Raw genomic sequence first — 17,851 nt, forward strand, 5'->3', positions numbered from 1 at the left:
ACACACACTCACACACACACACACACACACACACACACACACACACACACACTCACACACACACACTCACACACACACACACTCACACTCACACACACACACTCACACACACACACTCACACACACACACACACACACACACACACACACTCACACACACACCTATGATTTGAGCGAAGAACGCCACACAAAATTACCACCTGCAAGTGACACAGAAAATCAATGTAGAATTTGCTCTATTTTCACACTGAGCTCACTGGATGTGTTAAAAAAATGTTTTGGCATGACACTGAACATTCAAAACAATATTTACAGGTTTGGAATTCAGAAGTAAACTTAAGTTTGGAAAAACTTATAAATTATAAACCACAGCAAATATTATTTTTGCATTCACAGTAAAAGCAAAAGTCCATTTCATTACATTTCCATGACTTTCCACAAGACAATCAGAAAAAGACCAGCTGACCTCATCATAGTCATTTCTTAAATTAATGCCATTGTAATATAAACACCAAAAAATGATATAAATTTACATTGAATAATAATTATTAAAAAAAAAATTAAATATAAAAAAGTTTAGATTTACGCTGCTAAATAAGGTGGAAAAGCGAAATAGTGTGTGAAAAGAACTGCCAAATCATCATTATTTCAGAATGCTGTCTGTGATTATGGTGAAGCTTTAGACAAGTGTGTGTGTGTGTGTGTGTGTGTGTGTGTGTCACTGTACAACAACACAAAACAACACACAACATGGCACTGTTATTGTGCAACAGTACAGTCTCTCTCACACAGTTTGTGTGTTCAGATCATGTGAGCCAGTGTGCTCGGCCAAAACCAAAGAGAAAAAAAACAACACACAATCTGGACCTCATTTAATACACACACACACACACACACACTCTCACACACACACACTCACACACAAACACTCACACACACACACACACACACACCTCTCACACACACACTCACACACAAACACTCACACACACACACACACACACACACACACACTCGCACACACACAAACTTGTTTTTATATCATTGTGGGGACTCTCCATAGACTTCCATTCATTTTGTGGATTTTATACAGATCTAATAATAATTTTTAAAATAGTCCTCATAAACCACTTAAACCTGCCCACACACACACACACACACACATACATACACACACACACACACACACACACACACACACACACACACTACTGCTCTTCTTCATCTTCATCACTGCCAGGGTCCCAAGCCCCTGAGGGCCCGGGGTCACAGCGGGGGTTGTCATGTGGGAATGTGATTGATTCAGCTTGACTCTGGTAATGATGTAAGCGTCTGAGCAGGAAGTTGACGACCTTGGGGTGCTGATGGGAAATCTCCATATGCTCCTCAGGATCCTACTCGATGTTACACAGCATCAGCTTCTTCAGCGGCTCAGAGAGTGTCGATGACATCATCTGACCACCAGCAGTGGGCGCAAACCGCAGAGGACAACCTGAAGGAAGCACACACACATTTATCTGAGTCTATATCTGACTGTTCAAACACATTCAGACTAAGAAAGTGGTTCCCACCGAGAGCGAGAACCACATAATAGTGACCACGAGGAGGTTACCCCATGTGACTCTACCCTCCCTAGCAACCGGGCCAATTTGGTTGCTTAGGAGACCTGGCTGGAGTCACTCAGCACGCCCTGGATTCAAACTCACGACTCCAGGTGTGATAGTCAGCATCAATACTCGCTGAGATACCCAGACCCCCTTTAACTTTTCCTTAATAACTTGCATTCATCTTGATGCCCCCTGGATAAGAACCGCTGGTCTAAACCACACTGATGATTGAGTCCAGGTTTAGATTAAAGAACTAGAGACTGCTCTGAAATTCAGATCTCAATTCAAACACACAAACGTCTAAATAATGCAGAGAACTTGTATCTGGGTAATACAGTCACATCCTTATTAACAGACCCAGAGGAATTATGTGTGTGCAGAACTCGGCAAACATCTGTCATTGTCACTCATAAAAGTTCTATGCATGCCCCGCCCCCATGCATGTGTTTATTTATTAAATATTTCAGCTCCATTTAATACATTTACTATGTTTAAATCCCTCAAAATCAGTGCAGAAAATGAAAAAAAAAAATCTGTGCATGCTTATTAACTAAGATTAATTTGTATTCATAACTGTCAGTGCATCAAATCCACTGTAAACATGATTGACATGACGTCAGTCTCCTGATCGCGTCCCATACATTGAACCCGTCCAGAGGTTTGGTGCCATTAGTTGAGGTAATGAAATCAATATTATGACTGAAGTGCATTCACATAGTAAAAGTTTGATTTAGCAAACACAATACCTCAAAAAAAGTGATGAACTTACAGTCATCGCATGTTTTTGCAGTCATCTGAAGATCTTTTGTGAATTAAACAGTCCAGGAGGTCAATAAAAATGGTTTGAAAAGAAGCTTTAGTGTAAAAAATGTTCAGTTCCTGCCGGCAGGAGGAGGTCCACCAACATAAACCTTCTCTGGTTTTGTTCTTTATCTGAAATGCTGTAAACTAATAAAGTGGGTTTTGTTTTTCCCCCATTGTATTGTGTATTATGCACATGCCAGCGATGTGCTTATTTATGGATTTAACATCATTAGCATTGATCATACGTTATCAACTGAACGCGATTTATTGATGCCTATACTGAATTTATAAAACCTATAATAAATGAAGAAACTACCCAATTGCGTTAATTTTTTCGAGAAAATCGAACACACACTGTCTTTCTACAAACTTTTTGCCCCATGCCAAGCACTTCTGCTGGAAAAACTATATGAAATGTATGAAACAGAGTAGAGAATAAACTATACTTTGAAGAAATCTAAGTATATACAGTATCTACAGTATATCTATCTATATCTACTAGAAGTCGATCGATAGTGGATTTTGCAGATACCGATAACTAAGGTGGTGGGAAAGGCCGATAACCAGTTAATCAGCCAATAATTTTTAAACTGATTAATAGAATGTAAATATATATATATATATATATATATTTTCCTTACTATGACGGACACAGACAAAGAGTCCTAAATAAATAAAATCTCAGATGCAGTTTATTGTTCAACCAAAATCCCCAAAATAACCAGAAAAAAAATTAAGATTCAGTGCATAACGCGGGACTTTTAAGTATAAACAAGTCTGAAACACACTGGCAACTCTTATTTTGAAATGACAAAATTATGAAAAACTATCTGCAAATAGCGCCAATGATTTTTGCCGATAACGATAGTTCCAAAAAGCAACTATCGGCACCGATTAATCGTAAAACCGATATATCAGTCTACCTCTAATATCTGCTATATCTACTGTATCTCTCTATCTAAAGTAGGATCACTACTTTATTTCAAGAATGTGAAATGTCAGAATAATAGTAGAGAGAATGATTTATTTCAGCTTTTATTTCTTTCATCACATTCCCAGTGGGTCAGAAGTTTACATACACTTTGTTAGTATTTGGTAGCATTGCCTTTAAATTCTTTAACTTGGGTCAAATGTTTTGGGTATCCTTCCACAAGCTTCTCACAATAAGTTGCTGGAATTTTGTCCCATTCCTCCAGACAGAACTGGTGTAACTGAGTCAGGTTTGTAGGCCTCCTTGCTCACACACGCTTTTTCAGTTCTGCCCACAAATTTTCTATCGGATTGAGGTCAGGGCTTTGTGATGGACACTCCAATACCTTGACTTTGTTGTTCTTAAGCCATTTTGCCACAACTTTGGAGGTATGCTTGGGGTCATTGTCCATTTGGAAGACCCATTTGTGACCGAGCTTTAACTTCCTGGCTGATGTCTTGAGATGTTGCTTCAATATATCCACATAATTTTCCTTCCTCATGATGCCATCTATTTTGTGAAGTGCACCAGTCCCTCCTGCAGCAAAACACCCCCACAACATGATGCTGCCACCCCCATGCTTCACGGTTGGGATGATGTTCTTCAGCTTGCAAGCCTCACCCTTTTTCCTCCAAACATAATGATGGTCATTATGGCCAAACAGATCAATTTATGTTTCATCAAACCAGAGGACATTTCTTCAGAAAGTAAGATCTTTGTCCCCATGTGCACTTGCAAACTGTAGTCTGACTTTTTTATGGCGGTTTTGGAGCAGTGGCTTCTTCCTTGCTGAGCAGCCTTTCAGGTTATGTTGATATAGGACTCGTTTTACTGTGGATATAGATACTTGTCTACCTGTTTCCTCCAGCATCTTCACAAGGTCCTTTGCTGTTGTTCTGGGATTGATTTGCACTTTTCACACCAAACTATGTTCATCTCTAGGAGACAGAATGCATCTCCTTCCTGAGCGGTATGATGGCTGTGTGGTCCCATGGTGCTAATTGGCTAATTGTCTAAAGGCTTGACATCATTTTCTGGAATTTTCCAAGCTGCTTAAAGGCACAGTTAACTTGTGTATGTAAACTTCTGACCCACTGGAATTGTGATATAGTCAATTAAAAGTGAAACAATCTGTCTGTAAACAATTGTTGGAGAAATTACTCGTCATGCACAAAGTAGATGTCCTAAACGACTTGCCAAAACTATAGTTTGCTAATATTAAATCTGTGGAGTGGTTAAAAAATGAGGTTTAATGAGTTCAGCTTAAGTATATGTAAACTTCTGACTTCAACTGTATGTATATATATATATATATATATATATATATATATATAACCTCTTTTAACTAATTTATGTTATGTATTAAAGTTAATTTCAATCAATCAATTATTATAAATGTTTTTTTTATTATTTAATTAATTTCACTTCATCAATATGTAGTCATGGCAGTTTGCCTTAAAGAACACTAAACGTTCAGATGTCTCACACACGATTTACGCATGGTCGGGATTTCATACCATAAAATACGAAAACTTTCATAAAGGCGAGAATTTATGTCAGAACGGCTTTACGAGCAATTTACACAAAAATGTGTTCTGCTCATGTTTCATGAATGAGGCCCACTGATCAATAAATCTCTATAATGCTGATATTAAACATGCACAGAAAGAACCTCTGGGCAGCTAAACACTAGAGATGAGCATGAATGTTGTGTTGAAGCCTGAATATGGCCTGTAAACAGAACCCTGCTGTGACCCGACCCACCCCGAGCGATACTGTCAAATTTACAGACGCTCCATCTCATTTTATTTCCCCTTGTCCAAACCAACTCCAAAGTGTTCATCTAGGTGTCAGCAAAAATGCACACCTTTACAATACAGGGAACTGTAAGTCATTCTCTTCAAATGCTATTGAGCTTCAAATTATGGTATATTTTGTGTATGAGACTATACAGTAGGGACATACATAGCAATGTTTACATATGATTTGACAGTTTATTGGAATAAATATGAAAATCTAAAAGGTGTGCATTATTGCTGACACCTAGATGAACACTTTGGAGTTGGTTTTGTGACTGCAGGTGATATGCTTCAAATACTATTGAAGTTAGAAATGTACACTAATGTCGTATGTAACTTTAGAGACGGTCCCTCAATTTGCGACTATTTTTGAATATCGAACGTCCAACGTCAAGCCCAGTCGAACCCCATTGACTTCCATTGTAAGTGTCTCACTACAACACAGATTTCTGCTTTATTTAAAGAAAAGGAGGGATGAGGGGCCTGGGTATCTCAGCGAGTAAAGACGCTGACTACCACCCCTGGAGTCACGAGTTTGAATCCAGGGTGTGCTGAGTGACTCCAGCCAGGTCTCCTAAGCAACCAAATTGGCTCGATTGCTAGGGAGGGTAGAGTCACATGGGGTAACCTCCTCGTGATCGCTATAATGTGGTTCTTGCTCTCGGTGGGGTGTGTGGTGAGTTGTGTGTGGATGCCGCGGAGAATAGCGTGAAGCCTCCACACGCGCTACATCTCCGTGGTAACACGCTCAACAAGCCACATGATAAGATGCGTGGACTGATGGTCTCAGACGCGGAGACAACTGAGATTCGTCCTCCGCCACCCGGATTGAGGCGAGTCACTACGCCACCACGAGGACTTAGAGCGCATTGAGAATTGGGCATTCCAAATTGGGGAGAAAAGGGGAAAAAAATCAAAAACAAAAAAAGAAAAGGAGGGACGAGTCAAAATACATTTTTGTGGTAATCAATATTATGACACAAATGCTGTTAATTGAACTTAACTTGTGTTGAACCTGGAATATTTCTTTAACAAATCAAGCTTTGAATGTTTGAAATGGAATACCAGTGTGCACCTTGAATACAGTCCAGTACACACTGTATTCTGTCTACTAATCTTAAAAATAAAAGCATGTTAAACAGTACACACATCCCACATTGTTGTCACATGATGTCTCATGATTACGTTTATTTCAGCGAGTGGCTCCCAGTTATCATCACAAAAACAAAAATGTTTTTGTATTTTAATTTTACACATTCAGTCAAATTTTGTGTAAAAATGTCTTTGGCAGTCTGATGAAATAATGAGTCAAGAAAGAAATTACAGTAAAAGTAATCAGTAAAGTATCTCACACAGTTTAGGTCACCCGGGTATTCCAAACATACAGAAAATACTGTTCACAGTGAGCCTATACATGCAATATACAGTAGAAACATAGTCTGGTAGTCTGAACATCACATACAGATTCTTCATTCTGACAGATTATACAAACATCTTTAAAATACACACGTGATCATAAATGGTATGTTTAAACATACGCTGATTAAAGCTGTCAGAGAGTTTGTGTTTATTCAGCATGAAAATATACAGTACAGAGATATACAGGAGGTCATTATAACATTATACGGGAATCACTTGATGTGTAACACTGACATTATATTTCATTATAGTTCTTCACTGGCACTGAATTCAGATGGTAAGACTCATCAGTATGTTTGAACAGATACACTGAACACACGACTTCATAGAGCTACACATGACCAGGTCACATAAAGACATGATGTTCAGCAGCAAATATTCACAGTGTTTTGGATTAAAATGATTTTATTAGCATTTTATTATTCATATTTCTTTAGTGATTTTCATGTGTGACCGACAAACTTTGGTTAATGATGTATTTTACTCTGGAATCACTGATTGTAAATGTAGGTTTTAATTTCAAAAGAGGAATCCATTTACTGTTCAGTGAATATGCTTAATGAATTCCCAACATGAAAGATCATCTTGTAATCATGTTCCAGTCTGGGCTCAGACTCTTTTGCTCTTCTTCTGCAGTCTGGTTCTGGCGGGTTCTGTGAGGACTAGCGGTTCTTGAGCGACAGTGGCTGGATATTTCTGACCCAGCAGCTCCACTTCCACTCTCTGACCCACAGTAAGAAGTTCCACAGGCAGATAACCGAACGCCAGACTCTGCTGTGTGCTGTAGCTATACGCTCCAGACGTCGTGTTTCCAACCACCTGATGGAGAATCATTTCAGTTTACATTTCACATGATGGAACAATTCCACTCAGAATCACCTCAGATTTTGTGCCAATCACACGTTCTCTCTGATTCAGCTCTTGTTTTAGTGTTCGACTTCAGTATCTGCAGATTTAGTTTTAGTATTTGTCATGTGTACAGTAAAAACTCCTTCCTGTCAGTTTGTCTGGTATGACAGTGTCTCATGTCAGTCAAATGTGAAACATGACTTGTTTGAGGAAAATGTTCCTAGAGTCTCTTGTGCTTTTTACTTCCTGGATATTAAAGCTGAAGTGTGTCATTACTGAGGCCACATCCACACTAATAAATTTTCGTTTGAAAACGCATTAATTTCACTACGTTTTGGCCTTCACAGACGGCGTTTTTCTCCAGCATAAATGGAGGTTTTTCAGAAACGCTCTCCCAAGTGGATACATTTGAAAAGGCTGTCTTCGGGTTGTAGTGTGGATGGGAAAACGGAGACGTATTTGTTGTCATGTGAGGCAGTCATGTGATCCATTCAACCAAAACAATCAAGATGGCAGCGCATGTTGTAGCGGCATTGTTGTGCTTGCTTTTCATTTCGATAGCATTGTTAAAGATAAATGTTACTTTGTACAGCCTTCAAAGGCGCCGGGAAGTTTACTCGGAATTGCTGTCCTGTGGCGGAAAACACGTGAGCGATTGCATTTCAGACCGTACATGGAAATGATGCAGCACCACGCTTCTTGCATATTTACACATGCGCAGTAATGGGATTTAAAGGAGTCATGACGAGGAATCAAATTTTCTTTGATCTTTTAACATATAGGTTCATTGTACTATAAAAACACACCGTATGTTTCAGAACTCAAAACTTCCTCCTCATTGCAAAATGAGCATTTGTTGAAACCAAGCTGCCAAAACAACTCATTCTCCACCTGGAGTCGTAAGTTTGACTCCAGTCAGGCTTCCTAAGCAACCAAATTGGCCCGGTTGCTAGGGACGGTAGAGTCACATGGGGTAACCTCCTCGTGGTCGCTATAATGTGGTTCTCGCTCTCGGTGGGGCGTGATGAGTTGTGTGTGGATGCTGCGGAGAATAGCGTGAAGCCTCCACACACGCCATGTCTCCACGGTAACACGCTCAACAAGTCACGTGATAAGATGCACGGATTGACGGTCTCAGACGCGGAGGCAACTGAGATTCGTCCTCCGCCACCCGGATTGAGTCACTACACCACCACGAGGACTTAGAGCGCATTGGGAATTGGGCATTCCAAATTGGGGAGAAAAAAGGGAGAAAATCCACAAAAAAAAAACCTCATTCTCTACTTCCTCTACATTGTGATGACATTGTGGTAGACATTTGCATCTGACCGCCTTCACAACAACACATCAACACCTACTTTACCTTTAATCACTTCCGTAGCCCCGCCCAGCAGTGGGATGGCAGTGAGATGACTCAGAACGAGGATGCAAAACTTTACTTATATTATAAGTGAAGCTCAAAGAACACACACACATATATATATATATATATATATATATATATATATATGTATATAAAAAGGCATGTCATGACTTCTTTAAGCGTTTTCAGATGTTTCAGTGAGAAAGTTCAACTTTTGGAAAATGGCAGTGTTGACAGAGTGTTTTGAAAACAAAAATGCTGTTTTCAAATTCATCGGGATTTATGTGGACGTAGCATGAGCCACTAGCATCCGGAACAGAATTGTATATAAATGTTTATTTTCAAACAGCTTTACAAATATGCCCCCCGTCTTCTGTTGATCGAACAAACAGATAGTCCCGCCCCCAACTCACGCCATTGGTTGAGTAACGTTGTTGTATTGGACTGGGGTGCGTTTCCCAAAAGCATCGTTAGCCAACTAAGGTCATAAGTTCAATTGTTACTAACACAGTTCCGCGATTTGGTGTTTCCCGAAACCGTAGTTCGAACGAACATTTGCAAACAGTGTGATTGGAACTACAGCTCTTTACCTGTGGTTGGAAGCATAGTTCCTTTCATAGTTTGCTGTGTGGACATCATTTCACTTTGCTGAGGCTTCTATATCTTTCATTCTGTCAAGACTTGATCATGTTTACATGCATTAAAAAAGAAAAAGACTTGTTCAGGGTTTTGCAGAAAGTGGCGTTCTGAAATGTAATTTAAACATGAATGCATCTGTTAAGAGAAAACGCTTTAACACAAGTGGTTTCTGTTGGAGAACACAGCTTCTGTTTTTGGCTGCGTTCCAAAAGGGATAAATCTACCTCAGAAGGGAGGGAGAATAATTATAATAGATAGCTTCAAACTCAATTTTCAATAAAAATGGCTTAAAAACTGAATTCCAAATGACTGTTATTTTGGAGCCCCACATCTTTCAGGTGTCCACTGCTCTCACAGTGGATGGTAAAGACTTTGAAGGGACTAGGGCATAGGGATGATCTCTTCTGAATAGCACTGTTTCTGCCTTTGTGCTCAAGCGCATCGGGGGAACACCGATATCTGATGTAGAGCAAAATACATCTATTGCAGTCCAATGTATCGGTCTCATTACACAGATTTCGTGTCTTCAGAAGCTTTCTCACATTAAACGTATTTCTGGTGTACGTGCAAATGAGCTATTATAATTAAATATTCCCCGAAGTTTTTACTCCACCCCCTTCATAATGTCATTAACGACAGCTCTATGTTGTTGAACCAATGTGGTTCGAATGATGGATGTGCGACAGTTACTATGGTTTCGGGAAACAGTCGTCACTAGCTAGTTTATTACTCCAACGATACATCGTACTATGGTGGTTAAGCAGTGAGTTACGTCGTTGTTCAGGAAACGCACCCCTGGATGGGTCCAGAGCTTTTACAGTTTTCAAGAAAATTAACTTAAAAAAGGACCACTTATAGTTGTCTCAGCGTATTAAGCTACACACTTCATCTTTAAAGCTTACTGCTGATTGTGTGAATGTGACTGGGTACATTTTTACTTTGCCATTATGCCAGATTGTCTCGTTGCCCTCCGGGTCGATGTCGTCCGTTTGAAGCGTGAGAAATGCCAGTCTGCGCTTCAAACCCTGAGACTTGATCTCCAGCAGAGCCTGTTTACCGATGAAATCTGCAGACTGATAAACACAGACACACATCAGTGGTATTGTTATTATAAATAATACAGTGCTTTTTTATTACCTAACAATGAGCCTGTTTACATGCACACCAATACATTGATAACTCCCAAAAATCAGTGTATTTAAAAAATCCGACAAAGCAAGAAAACCGTGTTGAAGAGGCATGCGCACAACACTTGCGTAAGCTGAAAGAACGCCGGTAAATGTGTTTATATGCAACACGAGATCAGGGTAATGGTAAAAACAAAATCTACCTGTGTCGATCAGTTTATTCTTTCGCCGTTTATGATGTTACACCAATAAAGGAACGCCGTTTAATGCGTTTACATGTACACACATTGTCTGCATATTAGGTATAATTGGTGTGAGAACATGCATGTACTGTAAACACGCTCAATGTTTCAAGCTTGAAGTACATCTGTTTTTACGAGCCACGTCAATAGGTGGCAGTGCACCTCAACAAACCTCACAAGCAGAACAGCCACAGAATGAGAACCGCTCACTGAGGAGGAAGCTCAAAAGAATAGTGATGGGAAGTCCGATTCTTTTCCATGAACCAATTCTTTCGGATGGTTCATTTTAATGAACGGATTCACCAGTTCATTTACGTCATCACGTAATGACGTCACTATATATAATGCTAATACGCCGGCGTTGTAGAATACACGCACAAACACATTCAATAAAGGCATGTGTAAGGGCATATTGCTGATTATAACATTTTATTTAATTAAATTATAATAATAAGGGTGTTTATTGTCATCAGTGTTTCATTCAGTGATCTTACAATACATCCTACATTAAAGTATTAAACCTAAAGCACCCAATACTGCCACTGATATACAAACGTGGATGTTCTACACATGTTTAAAGCATATAAAGTGATTAAACTAGTCTTAATCAACTCACCCTTTTTTACAGAAACCATGATCCAGCTCATCACAACTTCAGATATAATCTGCATGCACAATACTCAATAGTAAAATTTGTTTACATCTCTCGACTGAAACGTTTCCCCTCATTCAAGTCCTCGGTTCACGCATGCTCATCAGCTGCACACTGATCAGCAGTTCTCAGTATTATGTCCGAAAGAGGTGATTCTCAGTTCAGTGTACTGGTGACTCGCAAACTACTGTTTTCGACTCAGTGTACAGTTGACTCGAGAACTGCTGTCCTTGGATCAATGTACTGTTGACTCGAGAACTGTTGTCCTTGGATCAGTGTACTGTTGACTCGAGAACTGTTGTCCTTGGATCAATGTACTGTTGACTCGAGAACTGTTGTCTTCGGATCAGTGTACTGTTGACTCGAGAACTACTGTGATCGACTCAATGTACTGTTGACTCAAGAGCTGCTGTCCTCGGATCAGCGTACTGTTGAAGAGAGAGCTGCTGTCCTCGGTTCAGTGTACTGTTGAAGAGAGAGCTGCTGTCCTCGGTTCAGTGTACTGTTGACTAGAGAACTGCTGCGAATGACTCAATGTACTTTTGACTGAAGAGCTGCTGTCCTCGGATCAGTGTACTGTTGACTAGAGAACTGCTGCGAACGAATCAATGTACTGTTGACTCAAGAACTGCTGTCCTCGGATCAGTGTACTGTTGACTAGAGAACTGCTGCGAATGACTCAATGTACTGTTGACTCAAGAGCTGCTGTCCTCGGATCAGTGTACTGTTGAAGAGAGAGCTGCTGTCCTCGGATCAGTGTACTGTTGACTAGATAACTGCTGCGAACGACTCAATGTACTTTTGACTGAAGAGCTGCTGTCCTCGGATCAGTGTACTGTTGACTCGAGAACTGCTGCGAAAGACTCAATGTACTGCTGAATCAAGAGCTGCTGTCCTCGGATCAGTGTACTGTTGACTTCGAGAACTGCTGCAAAAGACTCAATGTACTGCTGAATCAAGAGCTGCTGTCCTCGGATCAGTGTACCGTTGACTTGAGAACTGATGTCTTCGGATCAGTGTACTGTTGACTCAAGAGCTGCTTTCCTCAGATCGGTGTACAGCTGACTAGAGAACTGCTGCGAACGACTCAATGTACTGTTGACTCAAGAGATGCTGTCCTCAGATCAGTGTACTGTTGACTCGAGAACTGCTGCGAACGACTCAATGTACTGTTGACTCAAGAGCTGCTGTCCTCAGATCAGTGTACTGTTGACTCGAGAACTGCTGTGAAAGACTCAGTGTACTGTTGACTCGAGAACTGCTGCGAAAGACTCAATGTACTGCTGAATCAAGAGCTGCTGTCCTCGGATCAGTGTACTGTTGACTTGAAAACTGCTGTCCTCAGATCAGTGTACTGTTGACTCGAGAACTGCTGTGAGCGACTCAATGTACTGTTGACTCGAGAACTGCTGCGAAAGACTCAGTGTACTGTTGACTCGAGAACTGCTGCGAACGACTCAATGTACTGTTGACTCGAGAACTGCTGCGAAAGACTCAGTGTACTGTTGACTCGAGAACTGCTGCGAAAGACTCAATGTACTGCTGAATCAAGAGCTGCTGTCCTCGGATCAGTGTACTGTTGACTTGAAAACTGCTGTCCTCAGATCAGTGTACTGTTGACTCGAGAACTGCTGTGATCGACCCAATGTACTGTTGACTCAAGAGCTGCTGTCCTCATACCAGTGTACTGTTGACTAGAGAACTTCTGCGAACGACTCAATGTACTGTTGACTTAAGAGCTGCTGTCCTCGGATCAGTGTTCTGTTGACTCAAGAACTGCAACGAAAGACTCAATGTACTGCTGAATCAAGAGCTGCTGTCCTCGGATCAGTGTACTGTTGACTTGAAAACTGCTGTCCTCGGATCAGTGTACTGTTGACTCGAGAACTGCTGTGATCGACTCAATGTACTGTTGACTCAAGAGCTGCTATGATCGACTCAATGTACTGTTGACTCGAGAACTGTAGACTGGATCATCTTCATACGTTGATAAAACGGTAATGCAATCAAGTCATAAACATATTTCCAGTATGTTTTATTTGTTACACTCTCTGTTGTTTAGCAAAATACACCTGAAACATACATTTCGCCCCTTAATCACACACATGTTCAATGTCAGCAGCTCATTGGTTCTCAGTATGTTGGACACCTCAGAAAGAGGCGATTCTTAGTTCAGTGTACTGTTGACGAGAGCTGTAGCGACCTGAGCGTTCGGTCCGATTTGTGAACTAGTTGGAGCGGTTCATTGCAAAGAAGAGTTGGCAAAAGCAGATATCACCAGTTCTAGGATTATATTACCCCCGGTTATCGGCTCATTTTGATACGGAGTGTCAGGCACATCCGAGAGACAGGTTAAGAGTGTTTACTCGAGACACGAACTGTTTCAAATGATTCAGTCCGATTTGGTGAACTAGTTCAACTTGTTCACTAAAAAGAACCGGTTCAAAAGAACGATTCGTTCACGAACTGGACATCACTACAACAGAATACAGGAATCTTGAAACACCATTTTAAAAGCTTTTTTAGTTTGAACTTTTAACTTGATAAAGCATTCTTAAAATGTGGCGTTTATGATGCTGAATACCAGTAAAAAGCAACAAACAAGTCTGACTGAGGCATGCACATGTACATATCGTGACAATTAAAAATATTGCAGACGGAACACAAGAACACGCACTGTGAGAACTGGACACTATGACAAACTCAATACAAAACAGATTGCAGACAACTGTAGGCTTGTTCAGTGACATGAGAATAAAACAAACAATATATTGAGTTCTTAAGACACTTTTGGTATTGCCTAATCAATGCTTTATTCATCTGCCACAATAATGCAATTTATTTCAAACTGAATTTCAATCTGTAATATATATTTATTATAGGCCCTACGTATTATATTTATAAATATTTGAATTATTATGCATTATTTATACAGTATGATTTATCTTTCATATAAATGAAAGGCCTTTCTCTGCAAATAATGACGTATGCAATTAATTGCAATTAATTTAATTAACTAATCACCAGGTCATTTAATTAATTTGATGAAAACTTTTAATCGATTGCCAGCCCTAGTCAAGATAAAAGCTACTCATGATTTGAGGTGAATAAACTAGTCAAGCTGCGCTATAAAAAAGCCATTATTTACACTAAAACTACTGTCAGAGGATAGAATTAATTTTCACGATCAGAAAACAGAACAATGAGGATGTTTTTTTATATTTATTCCCTTTTCTCCCCAATTTGGAATGCCCAATTCCCACTACTTAGTAGGTCCTCGTGGTGGTGCGGTTACTCACCTCAATCCGTGTGGCGGAGGACAAGTCTCAGTTGCTTCCGCTTCTGAGACCGTCAATCTGTGCATCTTATCACGTGACTCGTTGTGCATGACACCACGGAGACTCACAGCATGTGGAGGCTCATGCTACTCTCCACGATCCACGCACAACTTACCACACGCCCCATTGAGAGCAAGAACCACTAATCACAACCACGAGGAGGTTACCCCATGTGACTCTACCCTCCCTAGCAACCAGGCCAATTTGGTTGCTTAGGAGACCTGACTGGAGTCACTCAGCACACCCTGGATTCAAACTCACGACTCCAGGGGTGATAGTCAGCGTCAATACTCGCTGAGCTACCCAGGCTCCGAACAATGAGGATCTTAATAAGGGTGACAGAAATATACACTAATACATACTCTATAGCTGAGGGGTGAATTCACTAAGAATGCACATCACAACATGTGTCTGTTTTGTAAACATCAGTCACATGTTGTATCAGTGTTGTGTTTTACAGTTCTGGTACCTTATTGAGTTTGATGAAATAATCCAAACCAGCTTCAAGAGGATTCGTGTCACAATTCATCTGGAAACAAAAGACCATCAGACGCTGTTTTGATGAATATTGTGTTGATTTGTGTGTGATGTGGGTGTGTGTGTTACCTCAGCACCCCAGGCTCTGAATCCTTTCTCCAGTCTCAGTGAGTTCATGGCGTACGTGCCAAAGTCATCGATTCCCTCGTCCTGTCCAGCGTCCATCAGTGACTGATACACAGCACTCATGTTCTTCATGTCAATGTACAGCTCCCAACCCAACTCACCTACAACACACACACACACACACACACGTTTGACTTTCCATTCACTTCTAGTGTTTTACACTGAGCTAATGATATTTTCTATCATCAAACCCTCACACAAACCTTTCTGCATTTGTACATTTATATTAAGATATTATTTCCAATGTTAATTAAGCAGTTTTCCTCATTTAGACTGATTACACAACTACACAAATGTTGTACTGTATATGTGTGTTTCTTCAGCTTCGGGTACTTTTATGTCCCAGGGGTTGATTTTTATTAAAACGAACAGATTTGAACTTTTTTTCTTTTTTTTATATGAAAGTCTCATTAAAACTGAATTGGAAACGTTTTGCGGGCCTTCATCATTTATTTCTGGTACTTTTTTAAAATGTATTTTATGTGTAGATTTGACTGCTTTAGTCCCAGTCCCAATTATGAAAATCCATTATAAAAATACAAATTATTATATGTTTAAAACTATGATCATCTAAACAAAGTGAAACATTTTATTGTGTGAAAATGGTTTCTATCAATTTATCAAAAATAATAATCAATCAAGCACTATTTATACAAAAAGTGTGAAAATCTGATTGAACCCTTGTGTTGTGTTGTGTTTGTTTTGTGCTAACACATTTTGTGTTCTCGGTCAAAAATGACCGACCTACTTAGATTGTTTATAAATCTCTCATATTGCATATATTATCACAAGATATTGCATTAGATCTTTTTATCAACTTCTTTTTAGTAACTATGACAGGTTTTTTGTTTAAAATATATTTTTATTGATAGAAGGATTCATTAAACTGAGCTTATATCGGGCCAGTGGGGGCAATCCCTGCGGAAAACATTTTTATTTTTTTTATAATTATTATAATTACGTAATAAATGAATAACCTCTTGCTTGATCTGAACAAAATAGGTGTTATTTTAAAGCTTAGAATCTGGACTTTACAATGCATAAAGCTAAACCTACTGATTCTTAAATAACGCTTTTTAATTTGCTGACAAAGAAGAACTGTTTCATTCTCATCATTTGCAAATTTGTTATCACAATTATATTCAGAGTTGGTAAAACCACAAAGAAGATGAGATAACCATGTGTTATATATCGTTGGAAAGGTCGCAATTAATCAAACACAATGAGCTAATTTGTTTCACTCAGAGGTCAAACTGCAGTGAGTATTAGGAGTATGATATTCCCACTGATACACATAAATATAATAAACAGAAGTGTCTTTTAGTCATGTTTTTCCTTAAACATACTTCCTGAAACATACATATAACATAGAGAATGACATATCGTAACTTACAGCAGACTATCCCGATTCAAACGAGCCCAAACACAACATAATATGTTGAGTATATCTTGAAATATTCCTTAAACAGTGTACATGGAAAGACGATGCACAAAAGGGCGTTCAACCAGAGCATGTGAGCGAGACTCCGCTCAATAATCCGCTCCGAACGGAGGCTCCGCTCAAGTACTGCTCAAGCTCACCGGTAAAAAAAGGTTCGCTTAAATTCCCCTCCGACATGAAATTTCTCTGTAGTATACTTGTTTCCAAGCACGTACACATGCCCGAGCAACTGCCCCTATGCCCACATGGGCTGAGGTGCCCCTCTGGGTGAAATATAGGCTATAGGACGACAATTATTCAATTATCAAATGATTAGTAAAGTACACATCTGAAATTATGTGATTGTATTGTGTTTTTGTATATAAAATCTCGCTGTTTATTTTGGACTGGTTTACAACGGTTGTTAGATAATCGGGTCACATATGTCATTGAACATCTTCAAATAATGCCTTAACATTTTTTTTTTTTTCATTTCTAAACTACTTTTATTTCCTTTAAACAAGTCATCAAACATGCCTCTACAAGTGATAAAACATCCGTGCGTTGGCGCGGAAACTCGCATACACGCAAATTCCCGCTTTTCAGATTAAACTGGATCTGTGACACAACCGACCCAGAAAAACACAATCTTTTCAACTTTAAAGTTTGTTCGAGTCATTTATGGCAGTAATTGTTGCGTGATTAATATTCCCTACATTTTTATATGTATGAATTGTATGCAATATAAAGGACTGTGGTTAATTATATAATAATTATTATATTAGTAACTACCATGCGCCCCCTTTGTTTTTCCTTGATATTTTTAAAGCAGCATAAAGTGAATCTGGACTTTATATGCATCAAAAGCAGGGCTGGATTTGTAATCTGGCATACCGGCCATTTTCCCGGTGGGGCGATGCACTTTGGGTCCGATCAGGGGCGGACTGGCCATCGGGAGA

At 39.6% G+C, this 17,851-nt stretch overlaps 1 protein-coding gene across 3 annotated transcripts in view; it reads right to left on the reverse strand.

The window, feature by feature from the left end:
* Nucleotides 1–219: 219 nt before the first annotated feature.
* dmgdh (dimethylglycine dehydrogenase) overlaps nt 220–17,851 on the reverse strand; it is a 61,692-nt gene continuing 44,060 nt past the window's right edge. The window contains exons 13-16 of one of the 3 annotated variants that reach the window (XM_051680924.1): nt 15,416–15,573; nt 15,279–15,338; nt 10,389–10,523; nt 220–1,492 (exon numbers count right to left, since the gene is read on the reverse strand). In XM_051680924.1, the coding sequence (XP_051536884.1) occupies nt 1,451–1,492; nt 10,389–10,523; nt 15,279–15,338; nt 15,416–15,573 (395 nt within the window). In that variant the 3' untranslated portion in view covers nt 220–1,450. Of the gene's footprint in view, nt 1,493–6,409; nt 7,419–10,380; nt 10,524–15,278; nt 15,339–15,415; nt 15,574–17,851 lie in introns of those variants that run through there. The other 2 variants (XM_051680922.1, XM_051680921.1) reach the window with 2 other exon arrangements.

Source organism: Myxocyprinus asiaticus, chromosome 40 (assembly GCF_019703515.2).
Source record: "Myxocyprinus asiaticus isolate MX2 ecotype Aquarium Trade chromosome 40, UBuf_Myxa_2, whole genome shotgun sequence".
Classification (NCBI taxonomy): Eukaryota; Metazoa; Chordata; class Actinopteri; order Cypriniformes; family Catostomidae; genus Myxocyprinus; species Myxocyprinus asiaticus.